Raw genomic sequence first — 27,720 nt, 5'->3', positions numbered from 1 at the left:
CACAGAAGAGTTGAAAAATAATTCATGGTGGCATTAAAAGTACACGCATACACCCTAACCAGAGCAGCTCAAGCAGCTTGACTTGGGCTGAGTATCTTGCTGCCTGACCTTCCTGGATTTCTACCATTTCCAGACCTGGTCCCCCAGGTTTTCTGATAATAAGGAATATAACCATACACAGCTCTAGGTTTACTTTGCTTAAGCTTAGAGGCACCTGAGGAAATAAACTCTCTGCCAGCCTCATTCTTTAAAATCCCAGGCAAGGGTTCAGACCATCTCAGGTTGGGTCTCTGTGGAGAAGAGGAAGGAGACTATAATTGGCCAAGCCTGCTCACTCTCCACCTTTCCTGCCTTGGAAGGAGAAATGAGAGAAATGAGACGCCCCTAAAGAATAATCTGGTCCAGGGGATTTCAGACAATTCCTCAAAGGAAAGATCACTTGTCAGGCAAAAGCAAAAGATGCTCACAACACAAAAGTACAGAACGTCATAGCTGAAAGGAACCTCAGGAGCCATCCATCCTATGCCATCTTACGGATAAGGAAACCATACAGGGTAGAAAACTATAAAGGCTATGGGAAAGGTGAACACAGATGCTGCAGAGTTCAAAGGAGGGAGAGTGCACATCTGGTTGAGGAGATCAGGATGGGATCTGACCTGGGATCTGACATACAGCAGGTATACCGGGCGGCTTTTTTGCTAACTTCAGAATTACTTTTTTTTTAAAAATCAGCTCAGCTTTATTTATTTACTTATTTATGGCTGTGTTGGGTCTTCATTTCTGTGCGAGGGCTTTCTCTAGTTGCGGCGAGTGGGGGCCACTCTTCATCGCGGGCCTCTCACTATCGCGGCCTCTCTTGTTGCGGGGCACAGGCTCCAGACGCGCAGGCTCAGTAGTTGTGGCTCACGGGCCTAGTTGCTCCGCGGCGTGTGGGATCTTCCCGGACCGGGGCACGAACCCGTGTCCCCTGCATTGGCAGGCAGATTCTCAACCACTGCGCCACCAGGGAAGCCCCCAGAATTACTTTTATGTTCATAGTCTGCTTATCTCAAATTCCACCACCCATAACTTCCTTGGCTTTTTGAGAGCTTATTCATTTGGGCTTGATTTTGTTTTCAAGTTCCCTTTACTTGGATTTGGTGCCCTGGTTCTATGCTTGACCTGGTTACCCATTTGGACTTGGCCCCATTCTCTGTCCAGCTGGTTGTCTTGTCTGGGAAAGACCCAAGTCTCAACCAGTGGGATTAGGTGACACCGCCAGAGGTCTTCTGTGTACTCAGAGAAGATCAGGGGTCACAAACGTAAACATCTTTCAATGTCAGGCAGGTAATAAATGTGTGAAGTGGGTGGCTGTTACTTAATACAGAAGTAGTGCTTGTGGGATTTAAATTCTTAATAAGAAAACAAAAGCAAATAAAATCAACAGACTGCCCAAATAAAAATATCTGTGGGCTAGTTTCTGCTCTTGCTGTCAAAGTTTGTGACCCTTGGATTAGACAAAACCTCCAGCTGTCATGACAGGTTCTGGAAAACCCAACAAGTCTTTTATTTCCTAAACCAGGGGTCCCCAACCCCCAGGCCACGGACGGGTACCGCAGAGCAGGAGGTGAGCAGCGGGCGAGCGAGCGAAGCTTGATCTGTATTTACATCCGCTCCCCATCGCTCGAATTACTGCCTGAGCTGTGCCTCCTGTCATATCAGCAGCGGCATTAGATTCTCATAGGAGCGCGAACCGTACTGTGAACTGCGCATGCGAGGGATCTAGGCTGCGTGCTCCTTATGAGACTCTAATGTCTGATGATCTGAGGTGGAGCTGAGGTGGTGATGCTAGCGCTGGGGAGCAGCTGCAAATACAGATTATCATTAGCAGAGAGGTTTGACTGCACCACAGACCATAATAAATCAATTGCTTGCAGACTCATACCAAAACCCTATCAGTAAGTCGCAAGTGAAAACAAGCTCAGGGCTCCCACTGATTCCGCATTGTGGTGAGTTGTCTAATTATTTCATTATATATTTCAATGTAATAATAATAGAAATAAAGTGCACAATAAATGTAATGCGCTTGAATCATCCCGAAACCACCCCCTCCCCCCCGCCCCGGAAATACTGTCTTCCACAAAACCAGTCCCTGGTGCCAAAAAGATTGGGGAGTGCTGTCCTAAGCTCTCTGACGCCCAAGAGCTCCACGGTAACTAATTTGTACTCTGGAATTCAAGTTGCCCACAGCTGGGGTTCAGACATTTACGGACATGTTTTACGAACTGGCTAGGCATTCAACGTAACCCAGATTGCTGAAAGTGCTGCTAGGTAAAAGCATCAGAAGGCAGGACCGGTCTGAGAGGGGTTACCTTGTGATCCTTTCCCCATCCCAGCCCGGTGGGACTCCACTGAGTGGTACAAGCTAAAGAGCTGTGCCAGTATCCTCCCAGGCTTCATGCTGGCGGGAGCGGAGGGGAGGAGGAGGTGGAGGAATAGGAGATGTGCATCATAGCCTCCCACGAGCTGGATCCCACTTCCCCTCAAATTCCATTACCGATTTCCCATCGGACCAGGCTGCTCCGAGAGCCGCTAAGCAGCTCCTGGCTCATTTATCCACACCCCTCCCATCCTTTCCGAGCCTGCCTAAGTCCCACCTGCCCCCTAAGGCTGTCTCTAACCACCCGACCTGATGACCTCGCCCTCCTCCGGTGCTTGTGCCCCGTGGCACCTGTTCAGGCCTCGGTTCACGCCTGGTTGTTTACATGCGAACGTAAACAGACGCACAAAGACTGTGGAACCGCCTCCCTGGCAGCGTCGCGCCAGGAACACTGCCCGGCGCTCTGCGCAAAATGAATCAACGAACGCATGCCTCCGGCTGCGGCCTGCTCGCAAGGAGAGCGCCCCAAGTCACCCTCCCCTCCTCGCTGTTCGGGACTACGCGCCCTCTTGCGACCCCATTGGCTCCAAAACACGCAAAGCGAGCGGCGAGCGCGGAAGGCGAGGGAGGACTGCAGATAGAATAAAGTCAGACCTCCCATAGGCCAAAACGGTGCCAGGGGTGGGCTCTTCTTGCAGGAGTGGGTCGTACATTGGTCAATCCTCCGGACTGACGGCTGGGATTGGTCGCGCGGCTCCAAAGACGCCCTCCGCGCGGAGGCAGGGCGGGCCCGAAGGGCGTGGTCATCACTCGGTCCCGCCCCAGGCGTTCAGGACTCCGGCGGGAGGGCGGCGGTGTCCACCTGGGAATCCCGTTTCGGGGCCGCTGCGTGCGGCTGCTTTCGCCCCCGGCCCGGTCCGGGAGTCCGAAGGGTTTGAGGCGCGGTATGTAGCTGTCGGCGTACGGGCGCGGGGTTTGGGGGTCCGCGGCGCAGGGGGCTTTGGCCCGGCCCCCTCTGCCCTGCGTTCTCGGGGTCTGCGGAGGCGGGCCGGGCTGGCCTCTGGGCCTCGCGTCCCCCGCCTGGAAGGGCGCAGAGGCTTCGCGGAGGCGGGGGCGCCTCGTGCCTGAGACTCCATTTTGCAGGCGAAACGGCGGGTGAGGTTAGCGGCCGGGAGTCTAGGCGCGGAGGTGGGAGGCCGGCGTTGGAAAAGCCTGAGCGCCGCGAGGCCGGGCCGCGGGAGCGCGCGTGTCCGCGCATCCTCCGGTCGAAGCAGCTGCGCCGCGGGGCTGCCTCAGCTGCTGGGGACTCACTTTCCCTCGCGGCCTCGCCCTGGGCGTATCTTGTTTACACTGCGCGCTCGCCGGGCCCAGGTTCCCCGGGAGTTAGGGGCCCGCGCTGCTCCCGTACCTGGTCTACCGCAGAGACCCTCTCTCACCCGCTCAGGATCATTACCACTGTTAAGATGGAGACGAACGATGCCTTCTGGTCACCTTGAATGCAGCAGCCCCGCTGCCGAGGGGAAAAAGCAATTTGTCTCACTTTTTTTGCCTGGAGGGGCCACCCTTTCCAACTGTCATCGCTAGAACGGTTCTCAGCCCAGGGGCACAAGTCCAAAACCTGTTTCAAGGCCTTTTATAATTATTAGGTTGGGTTCGGTGTATTGTTTGTAATAAAAATGAGCGGAAACCTGCTAGTGCCAGAGCAAATTTGGACCTCACTGGGAATTCATTGGAGTGGGTGGGGGAAGGCGGGCACAAAGATAGATGGCATTCATAAATACCCTTATGTTCCTGGACCTAGGGTGTAAAGGGTATTGTTAAAATGCATGACAAAATGGGTTGGGTCAAGGAGTCAACGATACAGGGCTTGGTTAAAAGAGGTAGAGATCACCCCTTCTCATCCTTGTTCCCTCCACTACCTGAGTCGATCAGTTCTGGGCCACCCGGTACAGAAAAGAGCAAATAATTCAGGTTTTCTGTCTTCTGGAAAGCTTTTTAAAGCCCTTGCCCTACCCCACAACTAATAATCGTTCCCTCCTTTGCACAGCTGCCTTCCATAGCCTCTGATTTTATACATCACACTGTATTGTGGTTTCCCCAGCCCGTAGCATAGTCCTTGGAGCATAGAAGGCACTCAGTGATTGAAGGAAGCCAAAAGAAAACAAAAAATCAGCAGTGTAACCAAAAGTTGACAAAATAAAAACTTTAATTCCTTTAACTCGGCCCGATTATTCTTACAGGCGAGGGAGACAGTTGAGCTCTGGCTCTCAAGTCAAATCAGACTTTAGCTCCGCCATGTTCCTAACCCTGGACAAGTTATTTAACTTCCGTATGCCTCAGTCTCTATAAAGTGGGAGTGACAATAGGTCCTACTCCATTATTTCTGAGGTTTAAGTAAAACATTGACATAAAGTGCTTAGCACAGTTCCTGGCACAAAGAAAATGTTCAGTAGCTGTTAGCAGTTGTTAGGATAAAAATAAACGTACTTGAACAGCTTTACTAGTGCTAAGTATCTGTATAGTATTTGACCCTTCAGGTTCTGTCTGCGTCTTGGTCCTTATCTGTTCCTTGATTTTAAAAAATCCCTTAAGCCATTCCAGACTTTTCCCCCCACTGTAAAAGTATTCCATGGAAGATTACTTGTTTATGCCTTTAGAGTACCTCTACCCACTGGAGATTGATGGAGTGCCGAATAACAGTTTGGCCAAGTAGTACAGTAGTATTTGATGCACTCTTCACGTGGTCTGTTTCTCAAAATGGTCATGTGAAAGCAGAGGAGATGGGGGCTGATATGGCTGACAAAAATGTTGGTTCAGTTGGAGGCGGACTTGAAGTGGCTTCTCTCCTTTTAACTTAAATCTGTTCTCTCTTAAAAACTGTCTCCTGTCTTTAAAGTTCACAAAAATTGTGAAAAGTGGAAGAAGTCTTCTGGTAGCTCTAAATCTATTTGCCAGACCTTGAGGTGGCATATACATCCCCTAGGAGGATGTTGCCTCACTTCCAGGTTTTCCTGTACCACTTTCTGGTCACAGGAAACAGGCTAAGTTGTCCATTTCCTTCCAGCTGTAGGTCCCCTTGGCGTGTCAGTTTCTCTAAAATTATTTGGAGTCCCCAAAACAGAGACCATACCTCTTCTCACTTATAACTGTCTCAGGAGAATTCTGGTCTCTGATTCTGCTTTTAGTGTAGTCACATGAATCTTGAATCCTTTCTAGGGAATACTGTTCTTTCTGAAGATGCCCTTCCAGTTGTGACATACTATAATTAACCATTAAAAACCTGCCACAAGGTGCGAGCTTTTTCTAGTGTCCTGTTGGAAAGACCTTGAGGACAAGGACCATAAATTTCCTTCTTCTGTGTGCCTCGCGTAAGTAGGCGCTTGATGAATGGTTCAGGGCGCTGAAACAGGCTTACTAGCCTGGTGGTTCTGAAACATTACTGTGCTTACCAACCACCTCGAGAGCTTGCTAAAATGCAGATTCTGATCCCAAAGCTCTGGGGTAGTGCCTGAGAATCTGCGTTCCCAACAGGCTCTGAGGTGCTGCATATGCTGCTTTTCCGTGGACTTTGAGTAGAAAGGTACTAACATAAGTATCTACGTTTGCTTTTTAGATGTACTGGTAAACAGGCTTTGTTTCTTTCTGGTATTGAGATGAAGTCTTGGATTTAGGAGTTGTTGTTTTTTTTCCTTCTGTTTTTAACAGTTCCTCTATTTTGTTCCAAAAATGATTTGAGGAATCTTTCCAAAATAGTTTCAGTGTAAGAAGATTTTTAATGAAAAGTGATTGAGGCAGACAGGGTAAAAGAAAATTAAGAGAAGTCAAAGATAAGTACAAAAGGTGAGTTCCTCTCTGCGCTATACATTTTACTTGGGTGGGACTACTGATTTGGTTCTGAGCTTCCAAGCAGCAAGAGCAAAGAGGAGAATATTTTTTGGAACCAGTTTTGCCAGTACCTATATAAAGTAAAAACAAACTGGCTACTCAGTGAAACAGCTGTTTCTATTCCTGAGACCTGAGAATTCTTCTCCAAAGAGAAGTGTTCTGAATAGTATCTCCAGAAAATCAGTAAGATTCTTATCAATCTTCATACAATGTAGCCCAACAGACTCACAGAAAACTGTCAGTACAGTAAAAGCAGTGGCCTGTGGAATTGCAGCCATGTGGTCCAGGGCCAGCTTCTTCAGACAGTAGGAATGATTTTTGTTACAGGGCAGCAGTTTTTCGGCCTTGCTCTTTGGTGGGAACAGAGTGTCCAGTTGATTGACATGTTCAGTCCCCATCATCCTCATACTTCGAGTTTGTTGGATGGCAACAATCTAGTGACTGCTGAGGAGGCCAGAGAGCTTGGGATTGAGGGGAGGGGTGGCTGGAAGCTCAGTTAAGATCCTCGTAGATGTGGCAGTTGCACCTCTTCATAGGTCATCTAAAGACCTCATGACAAGTTAGAAGACTGGCCTTTCTGTGAGGTTCTCTGCGGCCCCAGTCAGTCAGCCAGCTATTGAGTGAGAGTGTGAAAGTAGGGGAGAGCAGCCTGGTGGCAGCCTTCCCACCACTTTATTAGAGGGACCCAGTGTGCCTCCTAGGGCCCTGGAGGACTCTTTGTCTCCAAGCAAAAGGTAAGGAAGCTGCCCCAGTTGCGGGGGAGGAAAAGGGCTGCTGGGGCCAAGGATCCTGAAGATGGCGTCGACCTATTGCCAAGCTGTGGGAGACACGTCTACCCCTTCATAGCTTTGAGCCTGTTCTCCCTTTTCATTTTGCTTGCTTTCACCTGCAAAGGAGGGGGACAGAACACTTGGGGTGACCTGCCCCACAGGGAAAGACAGGGCCAGTGTGGAGGACTGAGGTGCTGCAGGGCTTGTACATCCAAGGAAGGAGCAGGTGGAACGGCGGTAGCTCTCCGCCGTCGGCCTCCCAGTCTCAAACCTCCTGCCACAGCGTTCCCGGCACCCCCCCCCCGCCCCCCCCCCCCGCCTTTGAGGCGGGCCTGGCCCTCTTGTGACTGCCCCTTTTGTTGGCCTCCCCCGCGTAGGTCTTTACCCGCTTTCATGCTGCCTCCCATGCCTGGACTGGCTTCTGCCTTTGAGCTCCTTTCTGCTGTCCATCTAGTTCCCCCAGAAGCCTTCCAGCAACCTGACAGTGCTGGGTCCTCCCCACTGGCCCCCTTTCCTCGTGGGTAGCTTTATGTTCCTAGAGAAAGAGTGGCACTGAGAGCCTCTTTGTCTGCTTCTCTGGCCAGATTCTGCCACTGTGTGTGCACGCCGTGACCACTTACACCTGTGGGCTCCTGCAAAAACAGCACGGAGCTTCAAGACTTTGGACCCTGAACAGGTAGGACTGGCTCTGTCAGGCAGCACCTGGCCTTCGTGGCCTGTACAGGTGCCGTCTGTGCACTTGGCTACAGAGACAGGCCCTGATCAGAACCCAGCTTCCTGGGCAGAGTTGGTAGTAATCAGATTGTTTGGAAGGGGAGCTTGTGATTTACAGAATCGTGGGGAAAGTCTTTCTGATCAGAGGAGGATTGCTCCCTAAGTCGATCATTTGTACATTTGACTGGTTTAGTTAAGGGAGGGGCATCATCCCCCCCCCCCATACACATGCACACCTCCCTGTCCTCTGTTCTCCATCCTGGACAGGAGCAAGTGGGAGGAAGTCCTGGTAGCTGTGACAGGCCTGCATGAGGGTGGTGCAGCAGATAGCAGGAAGCGTCAGGAGTCCAGGCTTACCCAGTTAGTGTGACCCCATACTTCTGTAGGGCAAGAGTAAGCCAAGCCTACATAACTCCTCATTGTATCTGGTAGGTCATACGGTCTCTGCAGGTCGTAGAAACTAATGGAGAATTTTAATACCAAACTCCAGGTGGTCCCTAGAACATCCTGAAGCTTATGTGTCTTGTCGCTTGGTCTGGCCAAGCACAGGGGTGAACTGGTGTGTGCAGACCCTTTTCAGATGGGAGGCTTGAATTCATTGTTCATCGTCTGTGCTCAGAGCTCTCCAGTCACTCTGTCCAATCTCCTGTTGCTTCCCGGTTAGGAAGGAGGCTGACTGAGGCCTCTGCCCACCAAGAAGCTGCTAGCCTCCAGAAACACTGTAAACTGTGTGATCAGAGAGCAGGGAGGACCCACGTAGAGTAGTAGGTTGTTTGAAGCTACTGACGGCATAGCAAGTTGTTTTCATCTGAGCAGTCCATTGGGTGTTTAGGAAAGGAGTAAGCTGTCTCACTGGAAGGGTTCAAGCAGAATCCCCATCTCCATCCTCACCCTCAGAGGGTTAGAAGGAATGATGATGTGTAAAATCTAGCATCTATGGAAATGAGGACTGGACTTTCATGCAGTATTACAGACGCCCACCTGGCTGATGTAGACAGAGTTGAGCCCTAGAAATCCAGAGCTTATACATTTGCTAGGCTGATGTTTTCTTCGGCATGATTGATGTATTCAGCAGTCATCACTTCAAGGAGTTTCCCCTGATTATCTCGCTCCGAGTTGATTTCTCTTTTCTTTGTATTCTGTAGTACTTTACATAGAATTTGGAATGGACACTCCTGGACTTTTTTTCTTTCACATGAATCTGTCTTAGTTCTCACATAAAACCCTGTGGCGCAGGGAAAATAACAGCATGATTTGTTAGGCAGATTAATAAGTAAGATTATGAAGGGACTGTGTATCCAGACTGAGAAAATAACCACCTATAATCTGTCTCTTCAGAAGTACCATTTCCATGAAAATCACTGAATTTCAGACCTTCTTTCCTGGTTGCTGAAGGGCCTCTGGCGACACTGTTAACCTAGTTCAAGTTTGTATGTATACTTGAAAGTTATCTAGAGGTATATCTCCTGCATAGCTTATAATTCTAGCTCACCACTCACCCCCAGAATGAATGGATACCTTCTTTTTTGAATAACGAGATCCAGACAAGACAAATCAAAAATACATCATTAAAACAAGGACAGAGATCATTTGTTTGCACCCCTCTTTTGCCCCAGCATCATCTTATTCCAGTCCTGTCATGACCACACGCTTTAGTGGAGGGGGAGGGGACTAGGAGAGTAAAAGGGGTATTAGCTACCCATCATGGCCCAACTCTGGCCATTGAGAGAATTTCTAGAGGTGGAGCAAGAAGTAGAAATTGGAGGCTGCAGGCTAGGTTCAGCCGTCACCCTAATATTTCCAGCTTGTGGGCTCAGCTTATTCCTATAATTGTGAAAACACAGATTGCCTGAATCGTCTTCATGTGCATTTCCTTAAATAGCCACTAGGTGAGGATGTGGCTCCAAGAAAATCGTTCTCAGCAGGACTTGGTCACTCATCTCTTTGTTCCTGTACCAGTCTCTCCCCTCTTCTACTTTGTGTGTCTGTCTGTTTTGTAACTTGTTCCCCAGTTCATAAAGAGGTTGGGTTCTGGAGTCACACAGGCCTGGATTTGACTCTCTCTGAGAGGTTTTCCCCTCTGTGAAATGAGGATAGGAGGACCTGCCTTCTGCGGGAAACTGGCACTCTCTCAGGCCACCGGTGGGAGTATAAATTGATGCCACCTGGTAGAGGTAGAACATATGCCAGAAGTACACATGCGGGTCCCCTTCGCCTCAGCACTTCTCCTTCTGACTGTTGGCGCTGTGGGTGTGCTAGCACACGAGCAGTGGTGTGTGTACGTGGTTGTTGATCACAGCGTTGTTTGTAGTAGCAAAAGGTTGGATCTAACGTAAATATCCACCAGTAGGGGACCAGTGGAATACGCTGGCGTGCATCCTTACAGTGGAGTACAGTGCTGGGCAGTGGTTAAAAAAGAGAGAGCGCTGTCTGTTTATTGCTAAGGAAGGATCTCCAAGATATTTCATTTAAAAAAAAGAAAGAAAAGCAAGGTTCTGAACAGTGTGTCCTGTACAGTTTGCTACTTTAATGTAAAAAGAGGGGGATGGATGAAGTAGATTTTTGTGTTTGTCTGCATATACAGTCAAGAGGTGAGAAACACACATGACTTTAATTAGCATATTTACCTGTTTTTGTGGGAGTATGTAGTGGTAAGCATTTTGCTTGATTTATATGAAAAAATAACCTGCTTTTTCTTCCTCTGTTGGACTCCTTCGTTCCTCGCAAGGTGACTTTCTGCACTGATTCTGCCCCTCCCCCCAAAACACTAGCTGACACTCAGCATGCACTGTGCACAGGCGCTGTCGTCATGCCCCATGTGCCCTGGCTTGTTTTAGGAATGGGGACAGGGCTGGAGGGAGACTTACATGTGCAGTGTATTTTATATTTGAACCATGTGTGACCAGTTCAAGACTGTCGTTCTGATTAGTCCCTGCGCACGTGCCGCTGGCGGTGAGAAGGCGATGAGAGTGCGTGTGACATGTGCTCTAGGCTCGCCTCTGATTGTCTGGAGCCCCACCAGGCAGGCAGGGCAGGACACTCTTGTTTTCCGGGCACACGGTCCGGTCTGCACCAGTGGTGGTTCCCAGTGTGAGGGCCCAGCAGGATGAGCCTGCAGCCCCAGCCCTCCGCCCTCTCAGGCTTCCCTGCTGCCACCAGCGCCTCCTCTTGCCGTCACCCGCCTTCTCGTCTCTGAGGAACGGGGCTGTTTCTGGCCAGGTTTTAGCTTTGAGGTTGACCCAGTGCATTCCAGGCGGCCGCCCAAATCCTGGGTGCTTGTGCTTCCCTCGCCTCCGTGTCCAGATCCTCCTGGAGTTCTCTTCCTGCCCGCTTTTTGTCCCACCCCATCCAGCCAGGGCTCCTGGTAGAGCCCCTGCCTGCACACTCAGGCTGGGGGGGGGGGTCTCCCTCTGTGGTCCCTGAAGCTCCTGTTGGAACGGTTCTGTTTTCAGATCCAGCTTCCAGATTGTTCCTTCTCTTGCCCCGAGTGCTCACCCTGGTCCCCTGCCCCGCCTGCCCACCTGCCCGCCGCCTGCCCGGTGTGCTTCTCTCTCACTGTCACGTGCATGCACACGGCGTGACCGTTGCTGTTGTTACCAGCCGGATTTCCACGGTTCCCTCAGTCGCCGGTTACCTGTAACCCAGTCAGCAGGAGGAGAGCTGCCTCTCCCTCCGGTCACGGGCCATCTTGGAGCCCCCCAGTCCGGGTGTGGGTACGAGGCTGCCTCTCGGCCGCTGGGTGTGTTGCGACGACAACTGCTGCAGGCTGGCACAGGGAGGACCCAGGCCGGGCCCCTTACCCAGCGGGGCTAGGCCAAAGCGACAGGGGCGGAAAGGCGACTTGAGGCAGGACAGACCTTGACTCTAATTGGGGCCTGCACTGAGCCTCCTGGCACCTGCTGCTGGGACTGCTGCCAGCCACACAACAGCAGAGGACACAGTGACGTGCTCCCGTGTCCCCTGTGGAAGGGTCTGGAGCTGAGGAAAAGCCAGGCCTCTCTGTTTTCCTTCGAGGAGGGAGCCATCATTTGCTCTTTTGGCCAAAAAAGTGTTTGTCTTAATCATTAAAAGGTAAAAAACAAGGTTTCTTAGCCGTAGATGCAGAAAGCTTCTCTTCTTCTCTCCCCTTCCCATTTTGTAGGGAGCTGAAGCTTCAGCAGAGCCCTGATCTAGGAACATCTCGATGGCCCTGGGAGAAGAAAAGGCAGAGGCAGCTGCGGCCGCGAAGGCCCCGTGCCCTGGGGGGTGGAGCTGCCCGGATCAGGAGCTGGACCCCGCAGGGCCTGCGCGTGGGGAGCAGCCTCCCCACCTGCAAGCCGAGGGGGGCCTGCCTCCCCTGTCAGGGGTGCCCAGGGGCTTCCTGCCCCTGCCTGCCACAGTGGGACTGGCCCTGGCCCCTCGGGAGCCTGCCAGCCGCAGGCCAGCGGGGCCAGCAGGGAGCCGGCAGCGGGTGGGTCTAAGCCGGCTCTCAGTTCCCTGCTTCCCCCTGCCAGCCTGGGGACTGGAGATTGGCGCTCCGTGAGAAGCCAGGTAGGGGCTGAGGCAAGTGGGGCTGTAGTGTCACCTAAAGCTGTCCTGTGAGAGTACCTTCCAGCACTGTCTCAGCATCTGGCACGCTTTCCCAGCCCCCGTACGAGGTGGGGAAGTCGGGGAGCTTGGGTGTGATGATTTCTGTTTTACAGGTTCACATGGAGAGTTGGGCCTTGGGGCCAGCAGGGGGCTCTGTCCACAGCAGCAGCTCCTGTTCCTCAGGAGTGTGACTGGTGACCTTTTGAGGACCAGGGAAGCTATGGCCCAGACCTGCTGTCCAGAGGGCGAGGCCGGGGAGCCCCGACAGGGGGAGCCACGTCCTGTTTCTGACTCGGTGACGTGTAGGCTTTACGGGGCCCCTGAGGAGACGTGCGAAAGGAGGGTCCGGGGCTGTGGGCTCCTGAGGGCTCTGAGACTGTATCTCCTCAGGACCCAGGGAACCTGGCGGTACCTTAGAGCCCCTGTGGTGGGCAGCACCATCTCTGGGCAAGGAGAATTTTGGGGGCCTCCCTGATTACAGGGCAGCCTCGCCTAATGGGAGTCACGTGGAGCAGGGAGTCCTGCCTGTGTCTGTGACCTCAGGCAAGTCACCGGATCTTTCAGGCCCTCAGTATAGTTGGGAAGATTATCTGATGGACCTGCCCCTCCCATCTCTACGTCCTGTTGCGTTCTGCTTGCCAAGGCCTTTCATGGGAACGGCTTTGATCTCTTCCACAGCACTGTGGCATTGAGTGCCACATGCTGCCCCCAGAGCCCCATCTTGTGAGGAGGTGCTGAGCTGACTGGGAGAAAACAGGCTAGGCCCACCTGCCTGGGGGCTAGGGGCGGTGCCGGGCTCGGGCACCTGAGTCAGATTCAGTGAGGCTGGCAGCACGTGAGCCAACACAGAAATGGGCTGTTTCCTGAGTGTGAGTCTGGTGCTGTTATAACTCTGCTGTTTGTTGAGCTCTCACCCTGTGCTTTTCACCCTTGAGCTCATTTAATCCACATGTCCTGAGGAAGCGGTCCTGTCACTACCCCCATTTTACAGGTGAGAGAAGTGAGGCTCAGAGTCGTACATCTGGAAGCTGGCAGCTAGGGGCTGGCCTCAGGTCTGTCTGGTTCCAAAGCCCATGCCCTTAACCTCTGTGCTGTCCTGCCCGCCTTGGGGGCAGCCTCTTCATCGAGCATGTTAAAAACTTGAAGGGAAGAGGCTGAGGTGAATGACTCATTTTGCCACGCGTCACCGCTGGGTGTGAGCTGAGCCAGGTGGGCTGCCTGACTGCCAGGTTTGGATGTGAGTCAGCGACAGAATGGTTGAGGTTCTGCCTGCCCAGGACACGCTTCTCAAAGGTTAGGCAGTGTGTTCCGGCTTCAGCACGACAGAGCTATTTGAGTTCTGCTCACTCACGAACTAGGCATCTGCGGAGGAAGAACTTTGGAAAGGACGGGGGTGTAGGATCAGCTCGGGGCAGGCAGTCTGCTCCCCAGAGCAGGCTGCGTCTCCAGTCACCAGCAGCACACTCTGCTGATTCTCACACCAGGTAGCAGGCTCTTCCTTTCAAGACCTTTCCTCAGTATCATCTGGGTCCCCAGAGAAAAGTGCCAGCTTGTCATTGAGGAAGGAAATTTGGCGTGCTTATTTTCACCTTTTCCTTCCCTCCTGTCACTGCAGATGGAGGAGACTAGGCCTTCTGCCTCAGAGGAGCTACCTCAGACTCACACCATTCCCAGAACCGCCGCCCTTTGCTCAGGACATGATGCTGACACTGAAGATGACCCGTCCCCAGTGGAGTCGCCGCAGGCGCTAGACCACAGCCCACAGTCTCACGTCTCAGGGTTCCCGTTCCCGTCAAGGTGCAGGTCCGCGGTGAGCCCAGGTGCCACTGCGCCTCAGTCTTCCAGCTGCAGCGTCTGTGCCTCATCCCCGGGCAGCAGCCTCCAGGGTCACCAGGAAAAGGTGGAGCCTCAGAGTTGCTCCCTTGCCAAGGTCTCCTCCTCTCTGGAGCTGGCTGTCCCGCCGTCGGCCCCCTCGGTGGTGGGGCCGGGGCCTCGGCTCCAGTGGTCGCCCCAGCCAGTGTCCTCAGGGGGCGATGCTCCCGGGCTGGGCAGGAGGCGCCTCTCCTTCCAGGCCGAGTACTGGGCCTGCGTGCTGCCAGATTCCCTGCCTCCCTCCCCTGACCGCCACTCCCCGCTCTGGAGCCCGAATAAAGAGTATGAAGACCTGCTGGACTATACTTACCCCCTCAGGCCCGGGCCTCAGCTCCCAAAACACCTTGACAGCCGCGTGCTGGCTGAGCCCGTCCTGCAGGACTCAGGCATAGACCTGGATAGCTTCTCCGTCTCCCCAGCAAGCACCCTGAAGTCACCCACTAATGTCTCGCACAGTTGCCCACCAGCAGAGGCTGCTGCCCTGCCGTTCTCAGGGCCCAGAGAGCCGATCCTCAAGCGGTGGCCCTCTGGAGTACCCCAGAAGCAGGGCAGTGTGGGGTTGGCATCTTGTAGCCCCATTGCCTCTACCCCCAGAGCCCCAGGCAGTAGGGACACTCCTTGGGAGAGCAGAGAGCCAGCCCTGAGGGGCATGAAGCACTGGCCACCTGTGGGCAAGCACCTTGAGCTGGGCTCTCCCTACCTGAGAACACGGGACAGAGGGTGGCCCTCGCCCAGGCTGGAAAGGGAGAAGGGGGCCAGCCAGGGTATCGAGCGCTTCGCCTGCACGGAGTCTGGGTGGAAACCACAGGAGGAGGCGGAAAGTGAGGACGAGTATCTGGCCCTGCCCTCTCGGCTGACGCAGGTTTCTAGCTTGGTTTCGTATCTGGGTTGCATTCCCACCTTGGTGCCCCTGTCCACTGATGCTGCCGAAGGGCAGAGATCCCTGGATGTGTCAGACAGTGATGGGCCAGCTTCCCTCCCGTCAGACTCCAGCCAAAGCCAGCTTCCCTCTGGGGCTGCCCTCAGAGGGTCCCGAAGCCCTGAGGACCACAACCACTGTTCGCTGCGCTCCTTCGTCCGCGCAAGGGGCTCAGGAGGAGAGGGCAGTCTGCTGAGCAGCCAGGCCCTGGGGGTCTCCTCTGGACCACTGAGAACACGCTCCTGCTTGCCGGCGATGTTGGACCAGCGGGCATCCTCGGATCCAGATGCTGAAGGGCAGCCTCCCAGGAAAGGAGGAGAGCAGGGAAAAGAGTCGCTCGTGCAGTGTGTGAAGGTAAACTCAGCATTTCAGAGGAGTCTTCTTTCTTCTTCCCCCAGTCCACTAGCCTCATAATAAAACCTAGTGACACTGAGTACTTACGCACCAGGCACTGTATTGCACCTTCTCCTGTCTAACCCTCATGACTTTCTACTGGCGTTCTCATGTCACAGTTGGAGAAAAAGGCAGTGAGAGATGAGGTAACCTACCCATTCACAGTTAACAAGGGCTGGAGCCTGAGCTGCTAACCACTACCCAGGCTGCTCCCCGAGGCACTTGACCTTGAGGATTAACAGGTACTCTGCACAGGAAGGACCGGTGCTCAGATGCCTTCAGGAAATATGGGCTCAGTGAAAGTGCTTCTTGGCCGAAGGACTTCTCAGAGCTTCAGTTTGATAAAGGTGTAACTGCAGGGTTGGAGGTATCAGATCGCCGTTTCCTGGGCTTCTCGGTCACTGAACCTTCTCTTGTGGACCACCTAAGACCACCAGGAGATGGAGCTAATACTCCGAGGAATCGGGTTGTCAGCATCAGGCAGATGTGAACTTTGGCTCCGTCTCTTAAGCTTTGCTCGTTTGTAGAATGGGGAGCTTTGCCTCTGTGGGACTGTCGTGTGGATTAAATTAAGTAATTCATGCCGAGGGCTTTGCGTAGTCCCTGACACAAGGATGTTTGGAGTGTGGCTGTACACACACTCGGAGAGCCCACGGCCTGCCTTCCGGCTGAGCGCCCAGGTGCTGTGTCCACACGGCAGCAAGGCAGCCAGCCCGAGGGCTGTGTCCCCAGGAGCGACATCACAGAAATTTTCTAGCTCTCAAGGAGGGCTTTAACCTGCCCCCTGATGTTCCGTGGATGACTTCATTTGTACGGTGGAGCAGGTAGGACAGGTGTTAGCGTGTGCCCTCCTTTGTGATGAAAGACTGAGAGAGACCGTGGGGTGAAGTGCTTGGGTCACGGCCACCCCTGATGAGTGGGTGGCAGGAGTCTAGGGCCCCAGTTCCTTGGGCGGGTGGGAGCAGAACAGGGACAAGCAGTTTTAATTCAGTCGTTTTCAGGCATAGGATCAGGTAAGTCACAATCACTGTCACGTATTTTACGTCCACGTCTTCCCCAGGAGCAGTTCTAGAGTTGGCGGTAGTGCTGACCCAGGAACTGGTCTCTGTGCCAGGCAGGCCCCTTCTGGGCTGTCCCCGTCCCTGCCCTCACCTGAGCTCCTCTGTCCCTACCTGCGGGGCTGGACTTTCTCAGACTGAGGGGGCAACAGAACCAGGTGCGCTCTTCTTACTGCCCTGGCGGAGGTCTGGAGTCACGGGGTGGGGACAGGCATGGAGGAGAGAGGAGACAGCGCCTCAGTGGGGATTGCTCTCGAAAGGTGCAGTCTGTATCCTGGGATTCCCCCAGGTATTTTTAGCCTTTGAAAATGTAAACTGGTTCCATGGGTAACACCACGTGTTAATTTGTCTACACAGACATTTTGCTGTCAGCTGGAAGAGCTGATCCGCTGGCTGTATAATGTAGCAGACGCTGCTGACCACCTGACTGCATCCAGGTCCAGCCTTACAGGCCTCAAGTCTTCTCTGCAGCTTTACCGGGTAATGTGTGGTCCTGGCATCTGACTGTTCACTCACGAGAGTGGTGGCTAAATTACTTGATTAGAAAGTAGAAGTTCAAATAACTGACACTATGTGTGTTGTGGTCCATTGACTTTCACCTGAAATCTAATCAGAGGTTCTTTTCAAATTCTTAGAGCTGAAAAACTGTAACATGTATGAGTTATTTCCCAGACCAAATAGAATTTGAAGAAAGTGCATTTTATTTATCCTCAATCAAAAATACTTCAGGGTTATTTGTGATGTGATTTCCCAAATATCTCAGGGATTGATAGGCATAGATCTGCACTCTTCGGAAGTCATGAGTCACACGTGGCGATTGAAATTAAGTAAAATTAAAGATCAGATTTTTCAGTTATCTGGCCACGTTCCCAGTGTTCAGTCATCACATCTGTCTGGTGGCTACCGTATTGATTGAACAGAGCATTCAGAACCTTTCCAGCATCACAGCTCTTTTGGACAACACTGACTGGATTTAAGGATCTGAGCTGCAATTGTACTGACTCCAGAATATACACAAGGCATTTTGATGGTATTTAAACAAAAATAGGATCCAGTTTGCTTCTCAAGGTATTTTTTGGGGGTGGAGTTTGCCTCTTTTTAGATTTTGTTATTTTAAAAATCTCTTTGTGGGTTCCGGTTAACTTGACTTTAGAACAGGTGTATTTTGGGTGACAGTTTGTGCTGTTCTGGCGTAATTATCAGTAGGTCCCTCTTCATTCTCAAAAGTGTTCTGAATTGGATGATAATCAGTTACCCTAAGTATAAACATTAACTGTGACTGAAGTACCCACTGACTTCTGGCATGTCTGGTTGGCCAAGCCTTTCTCACCTCTTCTGAAGGAGCAGAGGTGGTATTTGTGGTCTGAACCTGATGCTAGTCTAGGAAGCGTTTTCTGGGACAGTTCTTTGAGTAGGAGAGCGTGTGATTTGCTTGTGCCTGAGCCAGGGCCGTACCACCCCACTCAGAGCTCCCACCACACCCAGGCAGGAGGGAGGGCCTTTGTTTTACAACTTGGAGCCTACTAAGGTTTAGGGGAGGGGGCTTGCCTGGGTGGGCCAGCTGCCCTACCCTAGTGGGAATATGCTGTTTCCTGCTGTCTGGAGAGAGGCTGCCAGAGTTCCTTTCCCGGAGTACGCTGGAGGAAGGAGAGGAAGGCCGAGTGCAAGGGTCCTCTGTGTGGGACCCCCGCAGAGTATGTGCAGAGCTGGGCAGGGCCCACCCCCGGGAGGCCCAGGGGCAGCACCACTGTGAGGAGAGGACAGTGCCTGGAAATTGCCCTAGTTGGATCTACCTGGGTGGCCTTTCTGGAGTGCCCCAGCCCCGCTCCCGTCAGAGCAGGTGTCACGTAGAACAGCTCCATGCCCTCCGTTTTATCCCGCATTCTGTCCTCCTGCACCTCCACTTCCAGGGTGGTCGTAAGCAACTATCTTGCTCTGTGGGTAGAGCTGAGGTCTGAGCTGGGAGTTACCCCTGCAGGTCAGCGAAGCCTAGCCCACTTGTGTCATCCACACAGCTGTGTCACAGAGTGGGACCACACTGTCAATCCCTCCCTGCACAGAATGGGGCTTGGCTCAGGCACACGTATGAGCTACCTTGACCTAATATAAGCACGCGCGCTTGTGTTCATGTATTTTCACTCGTGACTCTGTCGTACTTACTTTGTCTTAATAACACAATAACACAGGTGGGTTCCTGGCAGCATATAAACTGCAGAGAGTGCTAAAGAATAAAATAGTAAGTATAGGTAATAGGGCAAAGGAAAACTGAAGACAGGAATACAGTAAATCCAAAAGTAAAATTGTAACTTCAAAATTAAACTGCCAGTTTCTGCACCCTGTACTGAAGGTGGTCACGGATTTGACTTTACGTCTTAGCAGCTAAAGGAAAAACCAGAAACGGCTACAAGGCTTGATACTGCGAGGGGAAAAGAAATCAGCTGCTTAGGAGACTGTCAGCTTCCCTGACACCTTCCCATGTCCTGAGGTCCACAGAAAGCAGGACCTTGAGGGGAGGACGTGGGGCGAGGCAGCAGCTCCCTGTGGTCATGTGAAAGGCGTTGCCCTTGTGGCTCTTACTTACCAGGTCCGTGTTTTGAGACTCTCACAGGCCTGTGAGTTTAAAGAGAACCCTGTGAGGTGTGGCACAAGCAGGAAACCCTGACTCCAGGCTGTTCGTGAGCCAGGCTCTGCCAGGGAAAAGAAAGCTTTTCTTTTGTCAAACTGTAAACAGAAAAAAGGATTGACTCTGTGTTTGCCTTGGGCTCAGAGAAGGTGAAGTTAAACTGTTTACTTGGATTCTGAAGACTGGGTGGGTTAAAAGGGGAATCCAGCTTCTGAACAAGGGATCATTTTTAATAACTTCTACGAAATGGTAGTAATGAAACTTTTTTTTTTTTGATATGCTTTAAGCAATTTAAGAAAGATATAGATGAACACCAGTCCCTGACGGAGAGCGTCTTACAGAAAGGGGAGATTCTACTTCAGTGCCTGTTGGATAATACCCCAGGTGAGATGCTTGAGGTTTTGAATTAAGCCAGGGCTTAATACCTCTCAGTGTAAGTCCGGGACCCACACTGTCACTGGGAAGGAGCCTAGTGCCAGAGTCCCTCCCATCCGTACCCGTTGCCTTCGACTCCCACAGCCATCTGCCAGCCCGTCGAAATATCACGGCCCCGCAAACACTTGATGAGGCAGTCACGGCCCTGCAGGTGCTAAGAAGTTAGGCACTGAGCCTGCAAGAACCGTGCTCTCTAGTTTCTGCTTTTATCTTTCCTTGGTGGTGTCCTGGATGGGAATGCTGGCTTTAGTCCTGTCCTTGGCTTTCGGCTAGGGTGCTCACAGCGGGGAGCCCCTAGGGTTCCCATCCTTTCGCAGTGCAGGCTGGACCCCTCTCAGATTATCTGTTTGGGGAGGGGTTTGTTCCAGGATCTGAGAGCAGTCAGTCTGTTCTACAGGAAGAGACTGAAGGAAGAAGTGAACTGATGAGAGGGGATAAGTGGACAGCAGTGCACAAACTAAGCTCGAGCCCCTTTTGCAGGATGGGGTCCCAGGTTAGAAAGGTGTGAAAATCACAGACTTCGAGAGTACATCTCAGCGTGCAGGGGGCAGGGGTTTACGATTGGCCTTGACCTTGCCGGGGGCAGGTATGATAGGATGAGCTAGGAGAATGCTAGGTTAAAGCAGTGAACTGATGGGCCGGCCACCCCCCCCCCCCCGCCCCCGCCAAGAGCAGCCGCTATTTTCCTGTAAGGCTGAACCACCAAGTGTTGAAAGAGCCTGTCTATGTCTTGCCTCAGTTTTGGAGTGAAATGGGGTTTACGCTGGAAGCAAACAGCATAAGCAGAAGTGGGCAGGACCCACTGGCTTGAGATGGGAAGAGGTGGCGCTTTCCTGACCAGAAGTGGTGGGTGGTGGGCGGTAGGGAGGTGGTGGAGACCAGAGTTTCTCAGCCTGAGCACCGCTGACGCTCTGGGCCATGCGATGCTTTGCTGTGAGGGGGCCGTCCTGTCGTTGCAGGGTGTTCAGCAGCGTCCCTGGCCTCTACCCATTAGACGCCAGCAGCACCTCCCCAGTTGTGACAACCCTGAACGTCTCCAGACATTGCCAAAAGTCCCCTGGGAAGAAAAAACCGAGATTGAAAACTGTGAATGGGCAGAGGGGTTTGGATGGGACGAGCAGCCACTGAAGGGTTTTCAGCAGGGCGTGGCTTATCCAGTGTGAATTATGTGAGCCCTTGGTGATCCCCTGCCTGCGGGAGGCCTCTGTCTTGGCTCTTCTGATGTTCTCTTGCACTAGGGTTTTTAGGGTTTTTTGGTTTTTATTGGGGCAGAAATTCAGTATGCCAGGCTCCTTTGCCACTTGTAATTACACCAGTATTTTCTTGAATACTGTGTGCTGAAGCAGTTGACATACCAGTTTTTTCATTCCATCACAGCCCTGTGAGATGGATACTATTATTACTCTTATTTCACAGAGCTGTGCATCTGCCTTGGGCCACACAAGGAGTGGCAGCCTGGCTCCAGCCCCTGTGTGCTGACCCCCCGGCTCAGGCTCCTGCACCTCCAGACTCAGCAGCACAGAAGAGCTCAATACCAGGACACTTCCTGGAGGCCACATGTAACAGTGGGCTTCTTACAAGCTTCAGGTTCTTGGACCTTCATTTAAAAAGTGATTCAGTAATACTTCTCAGTGCTGAATCTGTAATAACAACCCACTTTGCCCTCCTCTCCAAAGGAGTCTAGAAGTATTTTACTGCCCAAATAAGAGGCTTTTAGGGAATTCCCTGGTGGTCCAGTGGTTAAGACTCGGCCCTTTCGTTGCTGTGGGCCTGGGTTTGATCCCTGATTGGGGAACTAAGATCCCACAAGCTGCAGAGCACAGCCAAAAAAAAAAAAGAGGCTTTTGGGTATTCTACGGTTTCAGAGTGACACCCTGCCCCTCCCGACCCTCTGCTTAGAATAGTCAGAAACTTGGCTGTTTTGTGAAAATCACAACTTTCCCTAGACATTCACAGGGTCTCTCCAGCTAGGTGCACAACTCCTCTTTCCAGAGCATGCTGTCAGAGACAGTGGAGCCTGAGCACGGACACCTCCCATCCCGTCCCCCGCCCCCGCCCCCCTCAAGCTTCTTCAGAGCCTGCCTTCTTCCTCAGCCACAAGTATAACTTTAGGGACAGGTCGTCAAATTAATTCCTTCAAAACCTGCCCATCTCGGCCTCCAGCCAAAGGCCTCCCCAATGGCTATCTGGCAGGTTTTCACAACATTTTGACCCAGTTACTTTGATGCATGAGTTGACGGTCCTGTCTCACACCCTAATTTCTCGTTATTACTGGATCAGATAACTAGAACCCATTGGCATCAAGCTGAACCAGGCCCCTGTATGCATGCATTCAATTAAAACATCAAAGTCTCAACTGAGAAAGATAATTTTGTTACTGTTCCCAGCTTTCCTTTTATTTGGAGCCAACCAAATGTTCTAACATTGTAAAATAAAAGTTCAAAAAATAAAGGTCCCCTGAATTCCATTGACCACTCACAGGAGGACTGGGCAAAGGTCTGGTGAGTGTGGGAGGGGAGAACCCAGCCCATTTGCCTTTCCAGGTGAGCTGTGCCGCGTGCCCTGGCTGCATTCCTCAGCCTGCCTTGCTGGCTCTCATAAAAGTTGTCAGGTCGGCACTTTGCCCCGATGATGCTGCACTGACGTGGCTTCCCCAGGGGCTGATCTCAACACAGCCAGCCCCTGTTCCTTCTTCCACCCCTCTGTCAGTATCCTTTGGAGATACGCAGCTTCCCCTTTCCCTTCCTCTGTTAGCAGATGTTGCAGCTGTGGCAGGAAACTAGGGAGAGTGTGAACACAGCTGATAAAGGCGCAGGAAGCAAAAGCAGCCTTTGTGTTTAACAAAGGAAGTAAAGTTTTTAAGAGAAAGAAACAAGCCTGCTGTGGGTGATGCACTCTGAACCTAGCCCATCCCTTCCTCAGATGAACACTTGACCTGTAGGGGATGGAATCTTGGCCTCACTAACCATCTTGTCTTAGCCTGCTTTCAGGTAATTTTCTTTTGAAGTCTGTTCATTTAGGACCCACAAAAAAGGGTTCACAAGCATTCCCATATTACATTACCAGATCACCCATATATGTGCTAAAGGACAGTCCCACAGCCAACAAGCTGATAGGACCTGGTAGCAGGACCCAGAGTCCTAATCTTGGCATGTTTTGGTTCATTTCAGACTTCTGCCCCACAGGATCTGGGTGTGTGCCCTGGGTCTTATCTCTAAAAGTCAGATAATTCCTGTCACCAGACACCTATGTCTCTGTGCCTTTTTGTGGATTACGTTAACTCCAAAGTGGAGCCAGTGAAATAATTCTCTCAGCTTTAATCAGAAGTTAACAGCATAGGTCCTACAGTGCAATACAGTCCCTGGAGAGTCACTGTCAAAAAAAAAAGTGGACATTGTGAAACGATTGCCATGTTCCTGTCTTGTATAAAGTGCTACACCCTTATATGTTCTTTTGAAAACACACTTGCATTGCCTCTTTGGCCTGACTGCTTTAAACCTCATTTGTTAGTGTTAAAGGACATCCTCGGGAGGATCTCCAGGCAGCCCAGCGAGCTGGAGAGCCATGCAGATCACCTGTATGACACTATCTTAGCCTCTCTGGACACCCTGGCTGGCTGCACCCTCATCCCCGAGAACACACCAATGGCACACAGGAACGCCAGTGTGAAGGGGATTAGCCTGGTAAGTAGAGCAACCCAAGAGAACATCTGTCCTTGTGCCCAATTAGGGTACAGAGCTCCTGCTGTAACAGTTGGCTGTTTCTTAGAAGCTTGTCGAGCTAAGAGCTGATGAAACGAATAAGAGGCTGGGAGAAGCCCCTGAAACTGAAAAAGGGAGATGCTGGGGGGGTGTCTTCCAGTGATGATGAAAGCTCACTGTGGTGCTTCCCATTACTCAGTTTCAGCCCTGCACCTGCTGAGGACTAGGGTGCTCTAGCTTCCGGTGTCTATGCAGACCCGACACTGCCCCCACCCCCCACGAGAACAACTGCAAAATGTACCTGTACCCACTTTTTTATGTCTGCACATGTACACTTCTCCAGTAAAAGCTGCCTCTGTTCTGCAGACTCTTCTCACCCAACGCATTTGGTGCCCCATCTCTAAGCAACTCTTAACAGCACCAAGTACCCACAGGATCCAGAATTGCTGACCACTCTCCATACCTCCTTTTCCTGAAAAGGCTCCCTTCCAAAAAAGGCTAGGGGGATAAGATGGGAGTTCCATGCCTTGGAGACTTAACAGTACAACTTCGTATCTCTGGAAAAGTCAAGCAGGAGTCATAGGGAAGGGAGGCCAAGAGAACAGAGGGATCACTGCTGGCTGTGGGGTGGCCGCTGCCCAACATGATGATTCCACAACTGGACCATACTTTCTCTGAAAGTTCCTGTCCTACAGCCAAAATCTGGCATTTAACTCATAGATTTTCTGGGTGAGAATTCACTGTAGACAAAAAGAAGGTAAAGGATAAATCCAGGTATATCAAGAGCAGGGGAGTCCCTTTATTTGCCTCAAATCTGAGCAGTAGTCATTTTAATTCTAAAATGAATGCAGGTGACTGCCCTGTCATTTCTTCCTCTGCAGCATTCTGCCTGTAACAGATGCTTCTCTTTCTCTTTCAGGCATCTTCTCAGGAAGAGATGTAATCTGTTAGCCCAAATCTGGCTATTGGGAAACTTTCGGAAGTCCTTGTTGAGAGCCATTCAGTACTGAAATCAAGGGGGAAACTTTCATGTACTAGCTTTAAAATGCCTTTCTCTTCCCTGAAGTAAGGGCTGTTGAGTTAACTATTTTTATTTAAAATGAATCCTTCCAAATTAAGGTTTTCCTTTGGTGCTTCTCTACAAAGAGCATGTAGCTTTGCAGTTGTTGATAAAATAATGCAAATAAGGCTTACAGGTCTTTCCTCTGTCCATTTAAAAAGAGGAGAGAGCGCTCCTAAACTAGTCCACCTGCTGAGATCATTTAAAGAAGGTATGAGAAAGCAGGTACCCGATACTTGGTATTCTCAGGCATACAAGAGGATCCAAGAGACTGGTGGACCAGGAACTTGGGTCTTTCCATAAAATGAAGCATAGGCTTATAAATCCCTCCTCTTTGAAGAGACTTTTAACTCTTCCAATTAATAGAAGGTTCTGAACAAATAGAACCTCTGTCAGTTATTTTGGGCTGCTGTTAGGATATCTTTTATCATCCTAAGTGCTCAGGGCTCCATCTGCCTGCCTAACTAACATCTTAAAGGAGAATGTGTTAGGGACTTGGGGAACTGCCATTGAGCTTCAGCAGGACTACGGACTAATTATCCGCTTTAAGGGTACCTCCAGGAGGAGCCTTCCTCCATTCCTGCTCTCCCTTATAAGAGTAGTCCAGGGTCAGAGAAGGGCATGGATAGGATCACACAGCCTGGTTAACTACAGAAGCTAAGGCTGTCGATAGTGAGGGGAAAAAAGTAATTCTTCGTTGCTTTGGGAGTTGACATGTAAGTAAGTATCTTGTAGAGAAAGAAAAAAAAAAAATCTATGGATCAGCCATTTAAAGCCAATTCTATGGCTTTTTAAAGCAAAATGATCAGCTACTGCTGGTAACCACAGATTCTGCAAAAATAAAAAAGCACTTAAAAAAAAGTTTTATTGGGCTGTGAATGAACATAGAAGGAGGAAAGCACTTTCCCCGTTTACTTTTAGTGTTACCGTGGGCTAAGACTTGAGGAAAGGTTCTTCACACTTAAATATGTGAGATAAACACTTACAGATCTTTTTTTCAAACTGCAGATTCTCATTTGAGGAGGGTGCTTAAGAAAGGAAGATCTTTTAAGTTTATAAAGCAATGAACAAGTCACCTGAACCCAGAAGGTAACATTAGAAGTTATTCTCGTAGAGCAGACTTCTGATGTCCCCTCAGAATAAAACATTTAATACAAAATTAGCCTCTTTAAGAGAAGTTGTGGACTTTAGTTTTGGGGGCTGAGCCACATAATCTTAACACCATCTCGTCCACCTAGGTGTGAACTAAAATCCTATGGAAGTGACTTTTCTGCTTCAAAATTTCTCAGACTTTATGCTGGAAAATGAGCTATAAGTTCTAATATTTAAAGATTAACTATGAAGTAAAACTATATAATTCAATAGTAGCTATATAAAATGCAGTATTTCAAGTGCCTCTGTTACTCTGGTATGATTTGTCATAATGCTTAAGGGCATGATCAGAACTAAACTGTGTATTATGATTCTGCCATCTCTATTTTAATCTTGGTTCCACACATAGTGAGATTTTAAAAAGACAAAACACCTTCCTAGCAGATCATTATATATGTAAAGTATTTTAAAAGCCTAGAATTGGTTAAAAAGGCCTATCTAATGGCCTCTGTTCTTAAATTGATATATTTCACCTTCTCTCTGTGGCTATAAATTGGTACATGCCTTTCCAATGAGTGTGTTACAAGACAGCCCTTGGGAGTTAAACCATTTATTTACTAACATTTGATCGGCATGAAAATAAGTCTTACTAGTCAGCAAAAAAATTGAAGATGACAACCCTAGAGAAACTAACTGGCTGATGGTATTTTATAGCAGTTGAATGCTGAACATGCCATTCTACCATTCAACCTAATAATTATAATCAGCTTCAGCTGACAGGAATTTTCACAGAATATTTTATTTCGGAGTACCCTGTTTCCCAACAAAGTACTGCTTTTACCTAGAGATGATCTAAGATATTTTTGTTCACCTCCTTTGAAGTAAGGTGTGACTGAAGGGTGCCTACTCTGGACCTAGTTGTGAATGCCACTGAAGAGTATCAACACAGCTGTTAATGATGTCTTCGGCAGTGCTATAAGAAGTTTGTTTAAGACCTCCCTTGCAACTCAAGCTGAAATTGTTTCTGACTAGGAAGACGCTGCCAGCAGCATTCCATGAGCAAATACAGCCAGGTTAGATTCAAGTGGCCTGGCTAGCCAGTGCACTGTGGTACATATTACCTTAAGGACAGCAGTGCCTTACAGTGACATACCATGTAGTTCCAAAATCCCAAGTTTACCTGTAATATAATTTCCTAGTAGTCCCCTTAAATTAGCAGAACTTAAGTCCACAGGGAAGTGGCAGTACTAGGAGCTGGATTGGCAGTTTCAAAACCTGGGTTCTTGTTGAAGCTCCATGGCTAAGCTCATCTGCAAATAGGAGACAGTGTCAATACAGGGCTGTTTTGAAGCTTAAATGGGAACATAAAGAAGGGCCGATGAAAGATATGCTGCAATGGCGACATACATGCCAAAGGAAATTTTGGTCCAAGGTCAAAGAACAGGAAGTTACTGCTCATACCAGAATGGCTATCATCATTCTGTAAGGATTCCCAGAGACTGTGACTGCTTAGGTTTAGAATACTCTTCACTTATGTAAGCTAATTCATGGCAGCCACTTATACTATTTAAAATATGGCAAGCAATAATTCCCTTTACTGAGTTGAACGGATTATTAAAAGCCCATAGTAGCTTGAAGTATTTGTGCCTGAAAATGGGGGTAGGAATGGGAATTTCTCCCCCCCCAAACTGCATTTATTGGCAAATTTAAAATAGCCAAGTAGTGAAGCATGCTGAAATATCTTACAGTAAGCCCCAGTCTGGACTGCCATGGAGGAAAAAGAACACTAGAATTTTCCAAACTAAGTAAGTATGTAAATATGCTTACATCTCAAATTCATGTAATGTTTTTGCTAACTCACCAAGAATAAGCTGACAGTTTGAACAACTTGCTGTATAAAACTGAACTGCATCACACTTCTGACATTTGTATCATCTACTTTAAAACACAGTTTCTGAATTCTTTCCCCCTGTATACTGTATTGATAAGGCAAAAAAACAAACCTTCTGAAGCATTAAAAAAAAATCTTCACCCAAATAACTACTGGTAACTTGAGGAATTTTTCAGTTGCCTTATGTGAGGATGAATAGATCCAACAAGCACATCTATAATACAAAGTAAACTGTGATTTTATTGTGAAATTCTCATAGATGGAAAATTAAATTGAATATTTATTCTGTCCATTTCATTTTACAATAATCTTACCACTTATTTTTGTACCGTGTATTTCAATTGCCTGTTTAGTGAAAATAAAGAAACCTATAATTTTT

At 50.1% G+C, this 27,720-nt stretch overlaps 1 protein-coding gene across 2 annotated transcripts; it reads left to right on the top strand.

Annotated features, from left to right (window-relative positions):
- The first annotated feature begins 3,176 nt into the window (after nucleotides 1-3,176).
- On the top strand, nucleotides 3,177-27,720 carry CEP68 (centrosomal protein 68). 2 transcript variants are annotated; one of them, XM_067704885.1, is made up of 7 exons: nucleotides 3,177-3,303; nucleotides 7,599-7,690; nucleotides 13,913-15,442; nucleotides 16,897-17,019; nucleotides 19,450-19,546; nucleotides 23,108-23,280; nucleotides 24,218-27,720. In XM_067704885.1, exons 3-7 carry the CDS (start codon nucleotides 13,913-13,915, stop codon nucleotides 24,239-24,241), a joined length of 1,947 nt encoding a protein of 648 aa, XP_067560986.1. In that variant the 5' UTR covers nucleotides 3,177-3,303; nucleotides 7,599-7,690; the 3' UTR covers nucleotides 24,242-27,720. The 2 variants fall into 2 exon arrangements, with proteins under 2 accessions (XP_067560986.1, XP_067560987.1); XM_067704886.1 differs by lacking the exon at nucleotides 7,599-7,690 and having other exon boundaries at nucleotides 3,178-3,303.

The sequence above is a fragment of the Pseudorca crassidens genome, chromosome 14 (genome assembly GCF_039906515.1).
Source record: "Pseudorca crassidens isolate mPseCra1 chromosome 14, mPseCra1.hap1, whole genome shotgun sequence".
Taxonomy (NCBI): domain Eukaryota; kingdom Metazoa; phylum Chordata; class Mammalia; order Artiodactyla; family Delphinidae; genus Pseudorca; species Pseudorca crassidens.
Note: the sequence above shows the minus strand (reverse complement) of the source record. Positions and strands in the feature narration are given on the sequence as shown.

Excerpts from the sequence above, each read along its gene's own strand:
- CEP68 (XM_067704885.1), top strand. The coding sequence starts at position 13,913 with ATGGAGGAGACTAGGCCTTCTGCCTCAGAGGAGCTACCTCAGACTCAC. Across the intron at positions 15,443-16,896 it reads CGCTCGTGCAGTGTGTGAAG|ACATTTTGCTGTCAGCTGGA; the intron begins GTAAACTCAGCA and ends TTGTCTACACAG. Across the intron at positions 19,547-23,107 it reads CCTGTTGGATAATACCCCAG|TGTTAAAGGACATCCTCGGG; the intron begins GTGAGATGCTTG and ends CTCATTTGTTAG.